The sequence below is a fragment of the Saccoglossus kowalevskii genome, chromosome 6 (assembly GCF_978046115.1).
Source record: "Saccoglossus kowalevskii chromosome 6, keSacKowa6.1, whole genome shotgun sequence".
NCBI lineage: Eukaryota > Metazoa > Hemichordata > Enteropneusta > Harrimaniidae > Saccoglossus > Saccoglossus kowalevskii.
The window spans coordinates 25,764,964-25,785,989 of NC_140646.1; the positions used below are offsets into that span (position 1 = coordinate 25,764,964).

General features: G+C 35.0%; 1 protein-coding gene and 1 long non-coding RNA gene across 2 annotated transcripts; one reads left to right on the forward strand and one right to left on the reverse strand.

The window, feature by feature from the left end:
• Nucleotides 1-213: 213 nt before the first annotated feature.
• On the reverse strand, nt 214-1,469 carry LOC146742192 (uncharacterized). The gene is made up of 2 exons (XR_014929823.1): nt 1,437-1,469; nt 214-387 (listed from the first exon to the last, which is right to left on the reverse strand). It is a non-coding gene; the product is annotated as an uncharacterized LOC146742192 (long non-coding RNA).
• Nucleotides 1,470-15,675: 14,206 nt separating this feature from the next.
• Nucleotides 15,676-18,492, forward strand: LOC146742193 (uncharacterized). Its single transcript, XM_085500827.1, has 4 exons — nt 15,676-15,731; nt 15,837-16,005; nt 16,242-16,458; nt 18,075-18,492. The coding sequence occupies exons 1-3, from the start codon at nt 15,717-15,719 to the stop codon at nt 16,436-16,438; spliced, it is 381 nt and encodes a 126-aa protein (XP_085356953.1). The 5' UTR covers nt 15,676-15,716; the 3' UTR covers nt 16,439-16,458; nt 18,075-18,492.
• The last annotated feature ends 2,534 nt before the right edge of the window (nt 18,493-21,026 follow it).

Here is a 21,026-nt window from a genome sequence, read left to right on the forward strand (position 1 = left end):
GTACAAGGAATCTTCGGGATTATTATTTTACTATTATTTATAAGGTGCCAACATTTAAGTCTCTCACTTTCTCTCTTTTGTTTGGCGGGCTGTTTTTTTGTTAATTGCAAGCGCACATCCGAACCAGTCTCGCAAACCGAATACAGGGCAGCACGTTCTCAGATTTGGCTAAGTAAACAGTCTTTTAAAGGAAGTGAACACGCTAACACACAATTAACATCATATACTTGTTTTAATGATTACATTGTTCATAATTTGTTTTCTAGTAAACTTTTCAGTCTTCTCCTGGGAACCTCAATTGGTGCTCTGCCAGGCATCAACAACTTAACACTTCCATTACAATTGTCTTCTATCATTCCAACAACTGCATTTGCAACTTCTGCAGGCCTGTAAGAATACACATTTTCGAACAGATATAATATTTGACCTGCACCTTTGTCTTTGAGATTAAAGACAGTGATATGTGAAATTAAAAATATTTGACACACTTTACAATTTGGTTGTAGCATTAAGATAATATATGGTATATTTACAGCACACGAGTTAATTAATATGCATAGACATTATTATGCATAAACTGAGTCGAATGAATGAACAATGAAATGGTCATAGTCGCAGATCAGTCATTATACAATCACAGTCACAACACATTTTGAAATATCTAACACAGTATGGGATTACAGTTTTCAAGTTTCAATTCCACATATATTTCAGATTGAACATACGTATATCGAACAATGGTCGGTTACGGAAATGAGGATATTTCACTTCGAAATAAGTAGCAATATTTTCGTAAACGTATTTCATGTAAACAGAATGATATACGACATCGTAGACGGATCTGTACTTAATTAGACTTATAATTTCACCCAATTTAAGGTCAGTACAAATCACACTATATTTTCATATATCTATAGGGCTTTCCATATATCGCATCACATATTGCATATTGGAGCACAAGGAGCAAGAAAACGGACATTATATTATTATCATAACTACGATTTCCAAAAAAATTCCGAATTATGTGAATCGATGATTTGAATTAAGGCAACAAACTCAGTGTTTTGTGTTTTTGCATATCAACCCTTGCAAGTGAGCTTTATAAATATCTTTAAAATTAAACCCAGATGTCACACATTCGAATAAATACATATCCTGTGTAAAAACAATATACGAAAACGTGCGTGTCGCGCAAACACAACAATCGTCTAGATCTTACGTCATTGCCTGATTATTAAGATAAATAGCCTGGTGTGATATTATCTTGATTCTAGTTTTCACTATCCATGGGCAAATGACACATATATTAATGCCATTGTCTGTCATCAAGCGTTCATTCTGGAAAATAAGGATTTATGTCAAAAAAATACCCAAATTCAAAACTGTCATCTTTCCCTGTTTTAAGTTTCAACTGTAATATATAATTTAATACTTACACATGCAGCCCTAGAAAATCCAACCACACCAAATTTACTAGCAGTATAAACAGGTGCCCAGCTGTTACTTCCAATAACGTCTGAAATTAATTCAGCTGTAGGAGTTAGAATTAATCATAAGGTTATTATATTGTTGTATTAATATGATTAATAATATAGTAAAATATCTGCAAATGATGATACATTTATAATAATGCCTCCATGGTTACCGTGCATCGTGCCCATATATGGAACACTCGTGTAGGACGCCATGATGGTCCCGTGCTGTAACATTGAGCAGGGAGATGTACGTTTATTACTATATAAATTACTATATAAATTATGTTTTGTCGCTTGATATTGAAAGATAATCTCCCAAATTCACACAAAATAAGGATTTCATGTAACGCAACAATGATGGATGTTGCTTTTTCAAGTCCCGTGAAATTTATGCAGGAGTCAATGACCTAATGTGTTGTGGACCAACTTCGAGTGAGGCTTCGAAAGCGAAGAATTAGAAACGTGATAAAATAGACAAATCATATTTACCAAACTCCATAAAAACTATACAAATCTAAGTTTACTGCTGGATCATTTGAATGTTCATCCAAGGAGTTTTCTAAAATATTAACTAAGTCCAAACTATAACACACAAGAAATTACAGTTACGCATTAAGACCAGTATGCATCTATCATTGTTCGAATAGGGGTCGCTACAAAAATATAGTAGTTGGATACTATTTAACTTTTCAAGAACACGACTGTTGAAAAATGTATCTACAATGAATTTAAACAGATTGAAATTAGTTAAAAACAATCAGTACAATGAGCCAATATATTGATTATGTACTTTCTTAAATTTAGTAATTTCATTCCAATAATATGTCCAGTTTAATTTGATGGTAATTAATTTCTGTTTTGTTTCTTTTTAGGCTTATCAATATAGAAAATCTATGCGAACACCTTTTCTGACATGTATTATATATCTTTCCTTTTTGAACTTGGATCATTAAAGGGAATCTTTGATTTATTTGGCAAATCCTGTTTGCCGGAGTATATGATACTTCGCGTGAATGTGGTGTTGTCTACAAAGTCATTTATACTCGCTTATCTTACCTACAACACCAGCGTGAAGTGTCGCATGTAACAATAGAAGGCTAGTTCCATCAATTGTAATAGGTTGTATTTTTAGAAAATAAATTCAAGGGTGTTTAAAATAAATTTGAAAGGGGTGAAACTGATTTTCCGGACCGTGATTTTCACCAAAAGTTGGTGCCTCGAAAAGAATCAACGACTGCACTGACAGGGTTTTCCAAAACGATATTCTCTCCCATCTAATTTACCCGAATTTCCCAGATTTGGTTTTGCATTATATGAAATCACTATGTTAGCTGTAGGTAATGTGAGCGCCAATAACCGTCGAGTTCGAATACTAATTTGCCATACGAACAGTGACATTGTGTTCGGACTTTGCCATAAATTACTTGCAAGGCAGTATATCAATTCCCTAGTCATCTCAATGCGAATCACGGCGCTGTTCCTGGATGAGTTGATACACGACTTAGATTGATATATTGCGAGTGCCACATGTGGAGCAGGATGTGCTCACTTTTTTTCAAAACACATGACATCACTTCATAGCTGTATGCCTTTGGGTCCATATGTAATTCTTTCATTGTTTGTGTTGTCTTGTTTGTGTTTCTTGTACAGCGATTGTTGTCAATGGACTTTCCGCCGTTAGACATATTATTTGGACATTGAATTGGCATGATTGTTATTTCAACTAATACAAGACATTGTTAATGAATTGATGGAAATGTTATACATGTCAAAAATATAGTAATATGCACCAAACGCACATAATATTTGGCTGGTCAAGTATCAACAGAGATTTGAAATATATGTTCAGAAATTAAACAGAATATGCTATTTATGCATTTTTTGTATTCAAACTGAATTTCATATGTCCTGTTCTATGTACAGAAATATAGTAGTATGGTCAAAAAGCAAGATGGCTGCCATTCAGACATCTTTGATTTGCATGTAAAACAAATTGTCATTGAAATGTAATCTAAAATTTACAATGTATAAAACAAATTTGAATGAAAATGACAAACTTTTGTCCATGATACAACATTTTCAAAAAACAAAATGGCTGCCAGTCGTGCATATGTCTCAAATGAGGTACTAGTCACATGCAAAGAATGAACCGATTTGGTCCACAGGATTCTGAAATATGACCCAATTATAAGTCCGACTAATAAAATCTTTGGTTGCATTAAATTATTTACAAAGAACAATGTTTTGTTATTTATACACTGATTCCCGGATTGATAAAGTTAGTGCATTTACCATTACGTTGACGTCCATGTATTTTTACCATACAGATTTGACCATAATGTGTATGTACTAGTTGTGTTTTTTGTATACGTTTCGTTATACGACCTATGTTAACAGACATTTGGGTGGGTATGTTATTTCACTTACCAATGTTATCAGTAACATTTTATTCCAGTTTAATTCATCTGAAATCCCTGCACTATTGAATAATATATCCATGCAACCAAATGTATCCACAGTGTGCTGAAAACAAGCTAATATAAACAATTACATAAATACAACCTGCTGCGTTCGTGAAAATATGTCATACTACAAAGATTGTTATTTTATATTATTGGACGTATAAAAATATTCGTAATCCCAATGAAATATAAGTTCGTCACAGGATGTGTATTCAACTGCAATTCTTATACAGAAACACGTTTAGTATAAAACCGTAATAATGCTGTTAAAGTACCATCCACTTTTAAATTAATGATTTAACTGGGAATCGATTTTCACTTTGTTTCACTGTCAGTCTTGTCAAAATAAAACATTGATGTGAGAAAACAGAACGTAAACAGATTTCACTGAGAACAGATTGTTTAAACCGAAAATGCTCGTCCGTGTGTAAAGAAATCTCATCAGATAAAAGTGTCATTGAACATCTTTGAACGAACTCGTGCCAGCCTCTGATAATTTTCACACCATACTGTCTAAACAACGAAAACGAACATTTCTCTGCAAAAATCATATTTCACTTCTAGCTGTCCCTGTCTGTACCCACACGTTTGCTTTCAGTAATTCGAGAATTTTGGTAATAATCTCAGATTACAATTCCCAAGCGTTCATTGACATAAAGTTTAGTTGGTATATTCCCTTTGCTATGCAACTATCGTGGATGTGTATTATGATGAATTTGTTTTTGCGTATCAGTTAATCGACTTAATTAGCTGATTACGAGTGAATGGCTGTGTTATGTCTGGCATCGTTTAGGCCATTTGAGGTTCTGGACGGAACTCGACTCAGTGATTTGGAACTAATTACGAGATAACCGTCGCTATTCGGACTACTATTTCTGACAGTTGGCATTCGTAATTATTAATGTAATTATTAACGATTAATCAAAAGATATGACGTATTCAGTACATAGTGTGATTGGCTTTATGATTGAAGGTTACGCCCTAGAGCCTTTTTACTGCTTTGTAATTGGTTAATGTTTTGAAAATGAATAAAGTTGTATTTAGTTGGTCTTGGCGAGTACACCAGAACAGACAAGTCCTGGAGAGTCTTGGAGAGTCTTGAGAAGCAGTCGAGTCCTGGAGAGTCTTGGAAAGTCTCGAGACGCAGTCCTGGAGAGTCTTGGGGCGAGTCTTGATGCAGTCTTGGGACAGAGTCTTGGGTCAGCCTTGCGATAGTCTTGGTAACTTTTCCCCAGGGCACTGTGTCTTATAGAGTGTTCAACTGACCGACTAAGACGAGAGTTGAAACGTGTTTTGTTGTGTGCGTCTATTTGACTATAAAGTTTAAGTGACTTTCCCAGTTCAGAGACAAGACGAGATTCCCCTGACACGAGTGGAGAACCCCGAGGCCGAAGATAATTCCCCCTGATACGTGGTGTGAGAACCCTGGGCATTGGGTCTTACGCACATTGACATCCTGTGAAAAAAAGTGAAATGGCAAAGGTGTGTCTTTCTTGTGAACCGAACTAACAGCTTGATGGCAGAAACGACTCGGAAACTGCGCTTGACGACTAACGACTTTACCCGAATCACACCGATGTACAAAGAGATGAAGATTTCAGAACCCCTTAAGAAGGACGAGTATCGAATAGGACTGAATAATCAAGAATTGAGCGACATTAAAGACAAGAAGATGATAAAGAACGACCTATACTAACGCGACGAAAAGGGAAGAGACGCTTTATAGACTTTGATTAGAACTTTAGCTATTTGTGTATTGTGTAGAGAACCGCTCGCTGGACACTGTAACGGACACTGTGTAATTCAAGACGTTGAACTCTTTTCCAGAATCCCAACACTATTGTTCAGTATGTAACGTATTGCTTGCTTTTCCTATCGTTTTTTTGAACGTTTTTTTTGGTGTGTTGAATTGTATGTATGTAAGCGCCCAGATCTTTTTTTGAACTGATATTTAGTGACGTGCGAGGTCCTTTATAACGATTCAAGTGCGATTCAGTGGACAAGTATTTGCAACACAGTGTTATGAGTTTTGTGAAGTTTTATGGTGTTTTAATGAGTTTATGAGTACGGAATATGATGGAGAGTAATGCCCCAATGAGTTTTTCAGAGTTTTCAGAGTTTTGAGATTTGTCGATGTACAGAGATTTTGACGTCTTACGAGTTGTTTTTGTTTAAGTGTTGTTTCTGGAATACTTCTGACGCTTTTTGAGTTGAGAGCACCTTTGTGACGTTTTTTTTAAATGTCTTTTTGGAATGAGAGGTGGTGCGCTTATATGCGTATTGTTTGATAACGCAAGCTTTTGTTCATGATTGACAGGATTATATGTGACTTAGTAGTGTCTATCGTTTTAGCTTTTCCCCGTATTTTTTGCCAGAGGAGTAATGTGTTATGAAAGCGAATTTTTCTTTGCATTCCGTTTCCACGCCGTATGACTTTTGTTTAGATTAACGACTTGTGAGTTCAGTTGAAGTTTATAAGCGTATATGACAGGAGTTCCCTGGTAATCACGTGATCATGCTGTCGACTGCAGCGATTGGCTGATCGCTTGGTTACACCGCCACGCCTTAGTTTTTTTGACCTTTTGATATAGAGTTTGTAACCTTAGTAACAAGAGACAGTGCAGCGAAGGGTTACCTCAGCCGACCGTTTTGAGAAAAGCTGGTCGATTGGTAGCCTTTCCCTTGTTTTTTTGTGACTTTATAACCATTGTATTTAGGAATATACTAATCATTGTACTTAATCAGTGTGTTTTACTCTTTTGATTTATACCTTTTATTAGTATTGTATTTAACCCGTATGACGATGAGTATATGACGGTATCTTTGATTTATGAACGTGTTATGCCAGGAGGCATGGCTCAGTTTCAGTGAAGGGATGTATGATGAATTTGTTTTTGTGTATCTGTTAATCGACTTAATTAGCTGATTACGAGTGAATGGCTGTGTCTGGCATCGTTTAAGCCATTTGAGGTTCTGGACGGAATTCAACTCAGTGATTTGAAACTAATTACGAGATAACCGTCGCTATTTGGACTACTATTTCTGACAGTTGGTATTCGTAATTATTAATGTAGTGAACGATTAATCAAAAGATATGACGTATTCAGTACTTAGTGTGATTGGCTTTATGATTGAAGGTTACGCCCTAGAGCCTTTTTACTGCTTTGTAATTGGTTAATGTTTTGAAAATGAATAAAGTTATTTTTAGTTGGTCTTGGCGAGTACACCAGAACAGACGAGTCCTGGAGAGTCTTGAGACGCAGTCGAGTCCTGGAGAGTCTTGAGACGCAGTCCTGGAGAGTTTTGGGGCGAGTCTTGACGCAGTCTTGGGACAGAGTCTTGGGTCAGCCTTGCGATAGTCTTGGGGACTTTTCCCCACGGCGCTGTGTCTTAAAAAGTGTTGAAGACAAGAGAATCATCGATTTGATACCATCACAGGCCGACTACAAAGACCATGGCATTTGTTACCGGTAACCCATACACACACTCACATTAGTATAGGGAATTCCAGAGGTTGTAGTATTGATTGTTTTTATTATTATTATTGATTGTATTGTTTGGAGACAATTATTTATTGTACGTGCTATTACATAAGTGTATTAAATCTATTAGTTTTACCAATGTTGTGTTTTTCATTAAATAAGAGTGAAGTTATACCCTGCAATTACTATCTTACGATTCCAATCTGGCTATTTATCGAGAATTCCCATGTGGCCCTGTTTGTTATGGGTAAAATAAAAGAACCCACAATCACGGGTATTGGGTGGCATCCTTCGCGGACAGGATTGTTTGTGCCGAATATCATTCAACCTTGTGACAACCTTCTCCCATGGCAAACCAATCAGTGTTTCCCTCCAATTTTAAAATCCGAGGTGTAAATCCGATTAACCCTATATAAAAGATGTTTCAGCGCGTGCTTTTTGGTGATTGTTCTCATTGTACCTTGATGCCAGACTTCTCTACCAAAATAAACGACGTATTAATTTATATACGTATTACAGTCTACCATAGTTTCTTACTTGTGTTACCACTGCACAAACATTGCTTACAGTTTTTGGACATGGTGGAATGTGTGCGATAGACATTAGTAACAATTAAATGACGTAAACGCCACGATACAACAAATCATAACTCATATGAGGGTGTTTATTATATTCCAATTATCGCCCACATTATTATTTTGAAACTTACACAATACCTTTCAGATCTTCCTCTTTTGTTACATCCCCGTACACAAATGTCGTTCGTCCAACACCATATTGTTCTTGTAGTTCACTGCAGGTGGACCTACCAAGATCCCCATTAATATCGAATAATGTAACTCCCTGGCATTGAACAAAAGTTGTCATATTGGTTGGGCTACAATGTTGATGTTATTTTAATGCACTTGTTGCTGTTCTTTTTTTCATCCTAATGATTTTGTGGGAATCAAATGGCAGTGGTGAAGATGCCAGAATCGAATACAGGCTAACATTTGTTTTTTTTGCAAATTGTTCAGACTTGGTTATGTTTAATAAATATAAATCCGATACAACATTGGTGCTAGTTTTATTTCTAGATTTCTCGAGAACAACTGACATTTGTTTTGTCATTAACCTGTATTTATTGTATTATTTCCCGTGTGTATGTGGGTCAGTTGCATACAAAAGACAATAAACTATTACTATTATTTTGTTAAAATTACATGCTCGATTGTTTCGATACTTAGTATACATTTACTATCATGGGTGGACATCTATTAGATTTGCTCATTTGAAAATTTATATTATTTTCTACTTCTACTTGCAAACTACTAGCTCGATAGTTTTGATGCTTGGAATGCAGATATTTTGGGTGTATTAACATGTTTCGCAGTTGTTTGTGTAATGTGCTGCGTACTGCAGCAAAAGCAAACAAGGTTCTTCTAGAACTGAATGCATGTTTATCACCGGACTACCAATACTCTGATTGCCAAGGGTCCAGTGAGTCGAGAGTTTCACCTTTTCGTGCACAAACTGGAGGTGTTGCATATGCACATGTCGTACCGACGTCTGTATGTGTCTGTGTGTCTTTGCCATTTCTTGTTCCACCAATATCATATTACAATTTAGAACAGTTTTGGGGTACTAATCTGTGCATAATCATTAGGTAGTTTGTAATAATAGACTGTTTTACCACATTTCTTCTATATGTATGCCGAAATTCCTACATGTTTGCTGTTAAGTGTAGATTAATATGTGATGAGTTTTTTTAATAAAATGTGTGCATATTAACTAGCTAAGTTGCTTACTAATACCGGTGGTTTGATCAAATGCACTGAAACATTGTACGTGCGTACAGTGTGTACAGTTCAATCAATCACAAATACGAGTATATTATGAACGTACTAATACAGTACTTCACAATGTTTTAGTTTTTATTCAGTTTGGTCAAATTCATTGAAACTTACATGCAAACTGCACAAGTGTATTTGTTTAAATCAATCTTTGTTATAATTAGGTAATCTGCATAATTATTTTTTTAGCATGTCGTAAAAACTAATCACGGGTTATGTGTCCCACATTATCACGATGCAATTCTGTAGTGGTGCATTGATTATTTGATAACCCAGGCGCAATAAACTGCTGTTTTAACAACGTGGACAAAAACTACTAATTCTAGACTTTTTTTGGTAAGAACAGCGATTCAGATTAAAACAGCCATAACTACAACATATATAGTATGCTTTCTCAGAACCGACCCACAAGTTAACCATTGTTCCCACGACAATGTACAAAACATTTAAAGTCTTGAGATTTGAGAAAAAAATACGCATACGCCTCAATATGCATCTGAGCTGATTTAGCATAAATACTGTTATGTACTAATATACTAATATATCTCAACTTGGGAAAAGCTGTATTTTTCTAAATGTCATAATGATAAAGAATTGGTGGAAAGGAGGAGTTTCCAGGCAAATGTTAAATCAAATATTCCCAAAGTAAAAGAAGTCTCTATTGATCGCCATATATATATTTTACTCAATAAAATATGTAATGTGTAATTTGCACAAAAATCTTATTAGACCGAATTTCCGATCCTCTCTGCTAGGACTGCCCTTAAAATTACTTTTGTGTGCGTGTGGAGTAGTCTGATTTGCACGGACGGTAGGTTTAGTGTAAGTAAAGTGCCTTACTATTTGGCTATACTCTGGTGACCCTGCACGTGTCTGTCTGTGATTTTCTGTGTGTTCACGTATTAATTCTTTTAATATTTTTGGGCTGGACCTATTCCGTTCAAGCTTGGCAGGCAGGTCACACCTTCACTCTAGTTATGTGGGAAAATCTGAATTATTAGACGTAAACAGTCGTGTTTTTTCGCCTCAAGTTACTACAGCGAAATCCCTGTGTTTGCCGCCATCTTGAATAAGTTGTCGTGACGTCACGAGGCGTCACAGTTTTTCCCATTTTTCGTGGTTTTCGTCGTGAAATCGACCAATTTCGGACTATCATCCTCAAAATAATTGGTGAAATAGTTTCGAAACCTATCAACAGTAGAAAGGTAGAAACTTGAGGCGAAAAAAAAACGACTGCGGCCCGACCTGATTTCAGGCCGGTAAAATAGGGTAACTCGCATAGGATGGAACTGTAACTCCGGGTGTAGCTTCCTGGTTTCGCGTTAACATCACAACGAACAAAATAACCGACTACGAAACCAAGCGAGCTACAGAACTGCAGCTAAGTTACCTATCCCTATCACTGCACCTAACCCACAAATGTATCTAGTGCGTCTGTCCTTCAGATTGTCATACTTTACCTTTGCACCTTTGTCCAATAGTGCTTGTGCAACTGCTCTCCCAATGCCTTCTGCCCCCCGGTTATCACTGCTACTTTTCCCCGACAATCCATTATTGGTTATCTTATAGGTCTGTTGCCAAATATTCAGTTATATCTAGATGTGTTATGTCCAATCCAACAGCAGTGATGTCGTATACACTTCCAATGAGATCATCTGACGTAATTAGCCGACTGGAAATGTCGTGATCTAAGATTAACCGATAATCGTCATTTCTCATAAACTTATGACCTACTGTCGTGTTGGTCAGATCATATATTTATTGAAAATGTCGATTAAATCAAGAAAATGATAATATTTTTCCATAATATCGTGCACAGCGACTGGAAATTTCAATGATACCGGAAATCATAAATTGAAAATACGCAAAATGCGCCCTTAACTAGGTCATTTTTTTTAAATAACAGTAAGCCGAATTGTCACTGTAATTTACCACTAACCTTGTGTTTATTCCAACAGACACATAAAAGCTTAGCCCCTCTGTTTATGACAACGTGGTCGAGAGAGAAAAAAAAACTCTCGTTTAATATACGTACTTCGTAATATAGCAAGGAACTTTTCTGTACGAGTCGATAGGAACATTAAAATAGTGCTGTTCTAATAGCGCCCTCTGCATTCAATTCTATTGGAGTGCTTTCAATGTTTGTTTAACTTGTTGTATTATCTAAGTGTTTTTAAATATAATATAATATACTCACACATGTGTGAGATCTGTGTTCATAAACAGTGATTTTCCACAACCTAACGCATTCTCCAAGCGAATATATATTTAAATATCTAGACCTTATTGCGAAAGAGGTATCAACAGAAACATTGTGCATAGCTTAAACGAGCGAATTTCTCAGTTTGTACATTTGAAATATGTATGAACCAACATATACAGGTATATTCTGTGGAGACTCAAGAATAATTATTGTCAATATTAAAGTTTATATGCACTGGTGCGTATTTTTGTTTACCATGGCACTGTGTCGGGTTGTTGGTAACATTTACATAGTGACTTGGATTTTCCATATTCCAGATATTTCTAAAGATTTTGCCATCATACTCAAGTTTGAAGGAACATATTGTAGATATTGATTTGTAATAATTTTTATATGTCAATTTTCATTAAAAATGTTTGAGATGTAATTTCGAATTAATAGAAAGAAATGATTCAGTGTATTGATGTTTATAATATTGTCTACCTAACTTGTAACTTAGTTACCCTCCTTCCCGAATTACATAAATGATTAAAAGTCAAACACGCGTAAAAGCGGGTCAGATAATCGAAACCAAAATTAATTTTAATTGTAATTATATATGAATTAAATTAATTCTTATCGGTGCCTGGTCGAACATAGGCACCTGCGGACTTTAGCAAAAGCTCCCTCAACTTCGGATATGTTAGTAAATCAATCTCTGCCAATGTATTTGACCGTCCCATTGAGTCTGTGGAACACTGACCCAAGGTTGGGGTCGACCCTTGATGGTATTCAATCCCGCTAGGTTTTTACCTCGGTCTTTACCGATCATGGGTCCCATGCAACAATGGTGCTATAATTATATCGTATAATAACATGTCAGAGCATGATTACGAAACAGTTGTATTTTCTCATTCGCCTTTGTTAAATGTATTTTGTTATTAAAATACTAGATTCTGTTTTTGTATTCCACTAGAACACTCCATTCCCTGATACAGTTCTAAAAATTTACTTTCAGTATATTTAGCTATCGGGACAGGAAGATGGATCAACTGACATGCGAGGTATTCTTATTTGGTATATGCGGTATATGCGACATGAAAACATATTCAATGACTGTACCTCATTACAGCTGTCATGTTGTATGTGATATTGAACATATCCAATGGCTGTATCTCGTTATAAATATCAAGTTATATGTCCAAACTGTAACATATACTTTAAGTGATATACTGTGTTCGTGACGACGCACAGACACCTGAAGTAAAAAAATCAATTCAAAAACATTAAAGCTTGGAAATAGTATGTGAACAGTCAATTTTATTTGTTAATGCACACAGCTTTGGTATTTTTTTTAAAGGCAAACAAGTTGTTTTTTGGTAATTTTAATATTTTTTAAACTGGCTAAACGTCATCCTGATGGTGATCAAACTCCATCTCAATATCATCTGAATCATCACTGGATTCATCACTTTCCGTATTATTTTTGGGGGGTTTCATGAGCATCAAGAATTTCTGGTATCACATTCCAGATAATCTATTAACAGAAGATACTTTAATTGAATTTTATAAATGAACTTAGAAAAACAAAATATTTTTTTTCTCAGAAATTACAGATTTGAGACTTAAGCTCTTATACAGACAAATTTGCTGATTTATATTTCCAAATGTTGATAAGCTATGTGCTAATGCTTGTGTATGTCCATATATGGAAGCATATTACAGGCAAGCTCACAGAGTTTTCTACTACATTGTACTTTGTAATTATGACCAAATTTAATATTTACATGAACTTTTTTGAGTTGGCAGGTAAATTGTTCTTTCACACATTATTTTCTTTAGTCCCCGTTCGAACGCAGTCTGAAAACAGGGACTTATGTTTTGACTTTTGTGTGCTCGTGCGTCCGGACCTGTGTCTTAGATATGCCTGGACCAATCACAATCAAATTTACACATACATCATACATAATATTGTACATATGCACATCAATTTGTTTCACGGTCTGTTTCAAAATGGCCGAACGGTGGCCATTTTTGTGCAAAAGAATCATCAATATCAAGAATTTATGGATGGATTTTGTTTAAACTTGTTACATACGTTGAACATTGTGGGACCTTGATGCGCCACATTTTATTAATCAGATCCACTTTAAAATGGCCGACTTGTTTTAATGAATGCAGTTCTAGTGCCACAATTTGACTGATTTTGTTCAAATTTGATATATTCATTATAGATCATGTCATAGATATGCAAATATATTTGGCAGAATGACGAAATTCATCTAAATCAAGCATTTCTGGCATTCTGGAACATAAATACATAAGACATTATGGGTCACTGATACATGTCATTTTATTTTTCATATTTGATTCAAAATAGCTGACTGGTGGCCATTTTGTTTTAATGAATGTGTTTCTAGAGCCGTACTCTGACATGATTTGACATATATATATATATATATATATATATATAATATTGGTTTGACTATCTGATTCAAAATAGCCAAATGGCAGCCATTTTTGTGCTAAAAAATCATCAAAAATCAGGCATTTCTGGCATTCCAGAACTGGACCTTGGCGTTTATGAATGGATTTTGTTCAAACATACATTAGAGATTATCGGTTTCTGATGCACATCATTTTATTGTTTAGATCGGATTGAAAATGGCTGACTAGCGGTCATTTTGTTTAAATGAATGGGCTTCTAGATATTCTCTGATATTCTTTGACTGATTATGTTTAAATTTTATATATTCGTTTTACATCGAGTTATAGATATATAGATGTATTGAAAATGACCGACTGGTGGGTTTCAAAGCAATATTTCTCACAATGGACAAGTACTCGTTTAATGATCAGGTGCAATATGTAAATCATTTTAATGTTAAAAAATCATCATAATCAAGCATCATTTTCTGGACCCATACTTCTGACATGTTTATGTTCCAACTATATTACTATAAACAAAACTATATATCTTAAATTTGATAACTAACGGACTGTGCCATAACAATTGACATAGTAATTTAGTGTGAAGTAAATAATGAAATCAATTTTTGACATGGTTTATACAATAATATTTTCTGGATCTATTCCTTATTTTCATCATTTCAGCCTTATTTTTAAATAGTTAAGTCTTCATAACGAATCAACAACTGTCAAACTGTCCCAGTATAACACTTAATAACGTTTAATAGTGATACATTGGTTTAATATTGATTGAAATGCTTATTTGTCAAAGATGACTCAAAAAGTTTTATTTATTATCGTAAGAGCTACTCCACAGAGACGGCTGCACATTTAAAAACAATAAACCATTTCCTAAACGAGTGACTTCGTGTGTGTCGTGCGAGTAGGTGTGAAACGCCGATATCATTCAGTTGTTGACAAGACAGGAAAGAAAGAGCACAGGAAATCCTTCAAACAAGATACGTATTTTAATGGGATAGATTGCTTTCAAAGCATTGTCCAGTACCCCTACTTTATCTACTTATAGTAACTGTTATCCTCGTGTTACAAGCCGGACGTATTGACTTGAAATAAAAGTGTCAAGTTCGTCGAAAATCAATATCGCATCTGCGCTTATAGAATCCATGCGTTCAAACCACAACTTAGTGGCGGTGACCGGAACGACGTCATTTTAGATCATTCACATGGATATGCTGCGGACAAAACAAACACTGAGAAAACGAGACAATTGTGAATACTCACTTTGGAGGCGATTATTTCGCGTTTAGCACATTTGTTTAGCCTAACAACTTCAAAATCAGTTATTTGACATCAACATAAAAACAGGACATCGGTCGCTGTTTCGTTACTGTTACAACTCGATTTATTGAGAGTTTTCCATAAGTTTTCCCATTTGTACACAATCTGAACAGACATAACAATTTGGAACACATTTAGATAGCTACCATTGTATCCGTTATGATGTCAGTATCAAATTGCACATTGAACAAAGTTCTCCCAGAATATTCCCTGAACGCATAGATGTTGATATATGTTGGGAAGCAATGCTTCATGGAGTATTTTTTTCTAACAGAATAAACACAGGTTCATTATAATTATTATTATAGAAATTATTCTTGACATGTTACTACGTTAACTCTATTCGTTTCTTGAATATATGTATTACACATACTGACACCATTGTACATGCGTCAGACTAACGTCATATGCATATCATTAACACATTTCGATGTCTATATCAGCAGCAGCACGTGTTCACCCAGGTCATTTTGCAGACCGACAACGCAGCAGTGACTTGGTTCTCTTCTTCGTCTATGCGATCATCACAGGTATTGTTGCAGCGAAACTACAAACTCTAACTAATCATTCTCTTAACTTTATATTCACTAATGAGTCTGTGTTATCATCAAAATCCTTTTCTTTATTTATTTCAGAAAATAGAAATGCATCATCACTGTATTGCCGTAATTAGTTTCGTGGTTATAATTGTTGTGGCACTTACCCCCTCGGAAGCCAATCCAATTTACCGACCGTCAGAATGGAAGAAGTCGTTAAACGACGAGACGAAAGATGGCACCAATACAGACTATAAGGATATTACTGGTATTTAAACTACAATATTTTCATTTTATTTTATTTTGCTTTAATTTATTATACCTAGAAATGTCTATCTGTGTGTCATTTTATTTGAAGAATGGGTTATGTGGGCATGCATATGTGGTGCAAAAAACCAACACCGACTGAATTAACATATTTTTGTATAGATTCTTATGTATATCAGAATGCCACTGTGATTTTTTTTCTAAAACAACTATTTATTGTCATGTGTTTTCTTGTAGCAATCAAGCGCAGCCCGACCTCCGGATTTTCAGTTGGTTTAATGTTAATGTTATTAAGAGCCGAGCTTGAGAGAGCTGCATCAGAAAGAGAAATGGAAGAAAAACAGAGAGATATCAATATATACAGACAAAACGCTGAATTAATGGAAGAAATTGGAAGACGGCGAAGAAGTGTGGAAGAAAAGTATCAGAAATAAAAGCGTAAAACCCCCACCAGGTACGAAATATTAAATCAAAAATTACTTCGGTGATCGGTGAATAAATATTTGTGTAAATCACAAATATATTCCTAATGATACACTTAACATTGAATGCACATTTGCCAGAAGTAGAATTCGTCTGTGTGTATCCGTAACGTACAGTACGTATTTTATATAGCTGTGAATAAGTACTTTCTCACAATTGCGGTATTATTGTTTATTTATAATTTGAATGTTTTCCCAAAACACTTTTAATTTCTGACATCAAAAATCTCGTGATATGCGGCTACACTAATTCACAGTACAAGCACAGCACAAGTTACTTGTTACGTGACACCAACCCGATCAAATGAAATACACATTCTACCCTGTCTTTACAGGAAGTACAGGAAATTAATGTTCATCACCCGCAGTGTTGTAGTTGTAACATTAAAACTGTTCTATTTATTTTTTCTGGAACCTAAATCCCACTGTATGTTTATATTTCATGCATATAGATTTGTCCGTTGTTTGCTGAATACATCTAAATCCCCGGCGGACCTTGTTCTCGTTTTGTTTCGATGCAATGCTTAAAAAAATAAAAGCACATGCCGACTCAGAGTGCGAGTAGTTATACTCACATAGTTACCGTGTTTGTAACGTTGGTGATAGACTCAACATACCATGCGTTGTCCATTGTCATGTTATCCATTGTCATGTTGTCCATTGTCATGTTGTCCATTGTCATGTTGTCCATTGTCGTGTTGTCCATTGTCATGTTATCCATTGTCATGTTATCCATTGTCATGTTATCCATTGTCATGTTGTTCATTGTCATGTTGTCCATTGTCATGTTGTCCATTGTCATGTAATTGAACGTATTATGAATGCTGTTAAATATTTAATTCGCAAAATCCAATTGATTGAGCTGCACCATGATCGTTGTTTTATTTCGTCTTTGCGCTTATTGTTGTCGCTGCATGTCGGTTATTTATTTTAATTTACCGTTTTGATATTCACACTGTCAAAAAAGTATACGGTTAATATTCATTGTTAGTGATCTTATTTCTCATTAATCCTCGTTCGAACTTAAATGGTTGAATGGTTGTTCGTTGAACAAAAAACTAATATGCTCTTTTCGCGAACAATTTGGTCGATTACAGTAATATCACGCAGGTTGTGTGTATATTCACATCCATACGTTGCGTTCCCATTGACAATAAAATGTAAATGAAGTATTATTCGTTTTATTAAATCTAAATCCTGAAAGCAACGACGAAAACAATAACATATTTTTTATACATAAAAAACAGTAGATATTAGTACTAAATTATCTTAAATAAACAATACTATTATAACAAGCATTGTTTGCCATGTATACTTATGTTTGCATATCAAGTGGACCTTAGACATAATGCATGAAGAAACCAGCTCATTATCGTGCACAAATATATTATTATTTATTAAAAATCACAATTTGCGTATTAAATTTGTAATATGTCTTGGAATTTCAAATTGAACAACTATTTTCCGTGAATGTTGCTGACTTCCACGTGCATGACTTTCAGAACAACACACCATTTTATCGTGTCAATGTGCATATACAGTATGTTTGTTACCCATGCCTAATTATTTTCTTTCTAATTCGTTGTAGGAGACTTCAAGCTTGCCGATTGGATTCTCAGTGTAGACGTACCCATGATAGTAAACGAAGCTGCTACCAGTAGATTCTGATTACGTAACACTAGCCGTCACTCCTAATTTGTTTCTCTTATTTATTTATTTATTTGCTTATTTTAACTTCGCAGATGTAGCATCAAAATGTATTTTAAAACATATTTTACTCGTTGAGGTAGAAGGGACAGAGACAACATTTTATAAAGTTTTCTATACAGATAGACCATATTAAGATTTTTTTAGAAATACAGAGACTGCACCGTCTGAGTCACATAATACTGGAAATATTATTTGAAAATATGACTATAACGTATATATTCTTAATTTTATATTCCTGTGTTCTTTGTGTCAGTAAATAGCCTATTTTAAAGAATAAAATGTTTTAAAATCACAAATACTTCGTAAAATCTGTTTTTGTTCAATGCATGAATGAACGATGAGGCTGAAAGAGCGGTATATGCCCTAAAGAAATCATGATCGACAGGTTACACTCGCAATAAATAAACATATGTTTAATGCCCAATCCAAAGAAGTTCCTGACACACAAGTGGCGCCTTGAGAAATGGGATTATATTACATGAGAAAATGTTGTGTGATTTTTGCTGACTGTGAAAACCCCAAACCTAAACACACAGACATTGAATTGTTTGAATCGAGTCCGCCATGGGTTCTTAAGCCTGAGCGCATTTCCAAGCAATTGCTTATCGTCAATATGTGATAAGACAGAACTCATAACATAATGAAGAAACTATATAGACTGGCGAAACCCGTAAAAAAAACTCTCTTGTCGGCACCTCAGCGATACTGTGGGGAAACAAATATTATTCATACACGGCGCTTTTATAAAAAACAATTTGTAATATTGTTGATTGTTCTATCGAGGAAATGTGAGATATGTTTTTGAGTACACAAATCATTATTACGTATGTGCTTTCGTTTGTTAGCACGATCGTAATTAGTGGATCCTACTATGGTAAACATTATCCAGCATGTCAATACAAATCATCATTATTATTATTACATCACGTACGATTAAGTAATATGAATCCGTAGTCGTAATATATACTCCCCATTTCAGCGTTGTTAGAGCGGCGATGGGAAATTGCATACAAAGATGAGAAAGATGGAATAATGACTTATTTTTCCGATTCTATATTAAGTATGCAGTTTAGTTGAAATAAACAAAAACATATAAAGTACCTGCTTATACAAAACACTAGCTTTGTATATTTGAAGATAAAAAAGTTGGGGTGATATATATCCACAATGCGTATCTATTTTATACATAATTTACTGTGGGTATGTCTTGTATATGTCAATGGTATCCTAAACAGTATAATCAGACAATTTAGAATTTTGTTCGAAAGTATGATTCGGTCTTAATATTTAAATTTAAATTGAATACAATTATATGTTTATTTTCACTGTCGGACAACTACGAAGGACATCAGAAGGACACTATGTGGCGTTATTTCACTAAAGTTTGAAAACTAGGTGGTGTTGTTATTGTCAAATTCGTGTTATCATTGGTGAAATTCTTTATAATAACTGTTGAAACAATATTCCCGTTGTTGGGTGTTTGCAACATGACGACTCAAGTAAAGATATTTGCTGATTCTCTCATGATGAGTACTTGAGTGCAAGATTTGATATAACTATAGCTCACTCTGTAAAGTACAATGGCGGGCTGTCCTTCTTTATAATTATCTGTACTCCACCAATGGTCTCTCAAACGTTGTGTTTTCCTCAAATACATTTGAATTTGGACTACGAAAAGGTAGATAACTTTAGTAATAAGACAATCACTGGGTATAATTGTTCAGAAAATAGAATTCCCGTTATGAATCCCTACCCTCTCTGGTAATAAATAAGACTAATTTCATTTCTTCTAACAACAACAAACAATTCATACCTATTTATGATTGCTATCGTACAAATTAAAATGCAGTGCATACATAATTAATTTAACGTGCCTGAAACATTATTGGATAATTATTGGTGATGATCAATAGATCACTCGAAGTATTTATTTATTTACTGCGTTTTTACTAAAAAAAAGTTTGGTTCTTTATGACCATTGTGGTCGAAAAAGTCACATGACAATAACTGAGAAGCTAACAGATACAGAACACGTGACACTGGCTTTTCATTGAACGACCTATGATATATGGTATGGTTCAAAAAAACTGGTTCCGCGCTTGAGTACTTGTGTAAAGGTGTTAGGTTAGGTTTTATTCGAAACGCTCCGAATAAAGCACAGTAGCAAAAATATAATATACGTTCTTTGATTAAGTGAGGTCATATTGACCTCTTGGTGTATTATAGTTTACCTGTGTGCTTGATATTAAAGAATAGTATTTCAATAGTACATGTGTCAGAGGCGGATTCGAAAATATCGACGATTTAATAACGTATCACCGGTATTTACCGCCCACACTGGGTGCAGCGTTACCCCGTCATCCCAAAGTAATAATATTAGTGGGAGTTGTACATAACAAAGAAGATCCAAAAATGTATCGAAATATCTCTATGTCCGTATTAAAGCGCGTTAGTCGTCGTACTGCGCATATGCGAGATATATGGGTCTCATATAAACAAAGATGGCGACTTTGACTGTTGCGCAGATCATCGAGTACGAACTGAGACGTTTCCAAGCTTTAATTAGGTAATTTACATGTTATTCGAAGGTATCAAGGAGTCACCGGCGGTAATCAGTGCAAGTCGCGCCCAGGTCAAACCTCATACTTGTGATTTCCATTTGAAGAGCGCATTGGATTGTGGAAACATCAATGTTTATCAACACAAATGTCGCACATGCGCAGCACGACGACTACCGCGCTTTAAGTATTGTTGAAATACACTATGATGTTGACTATCAGTACACCCGTTGGAACAATTTATCCGGTTGTAATCAGCCATTATGGCCACA

What these genes read in the sequence shown, in the direction of transcription:
- LOC146742193 (XM_085500827.1), top strand. An exon ending in AGACTATAAGGATATTACTG is followed by an intron (nt 16,006 to 16,241) that starts GTATTTAAACTA and finishes GTTTTCTTGTAG; the next exon opens with CAATCAAGCGCAGCCCGACC.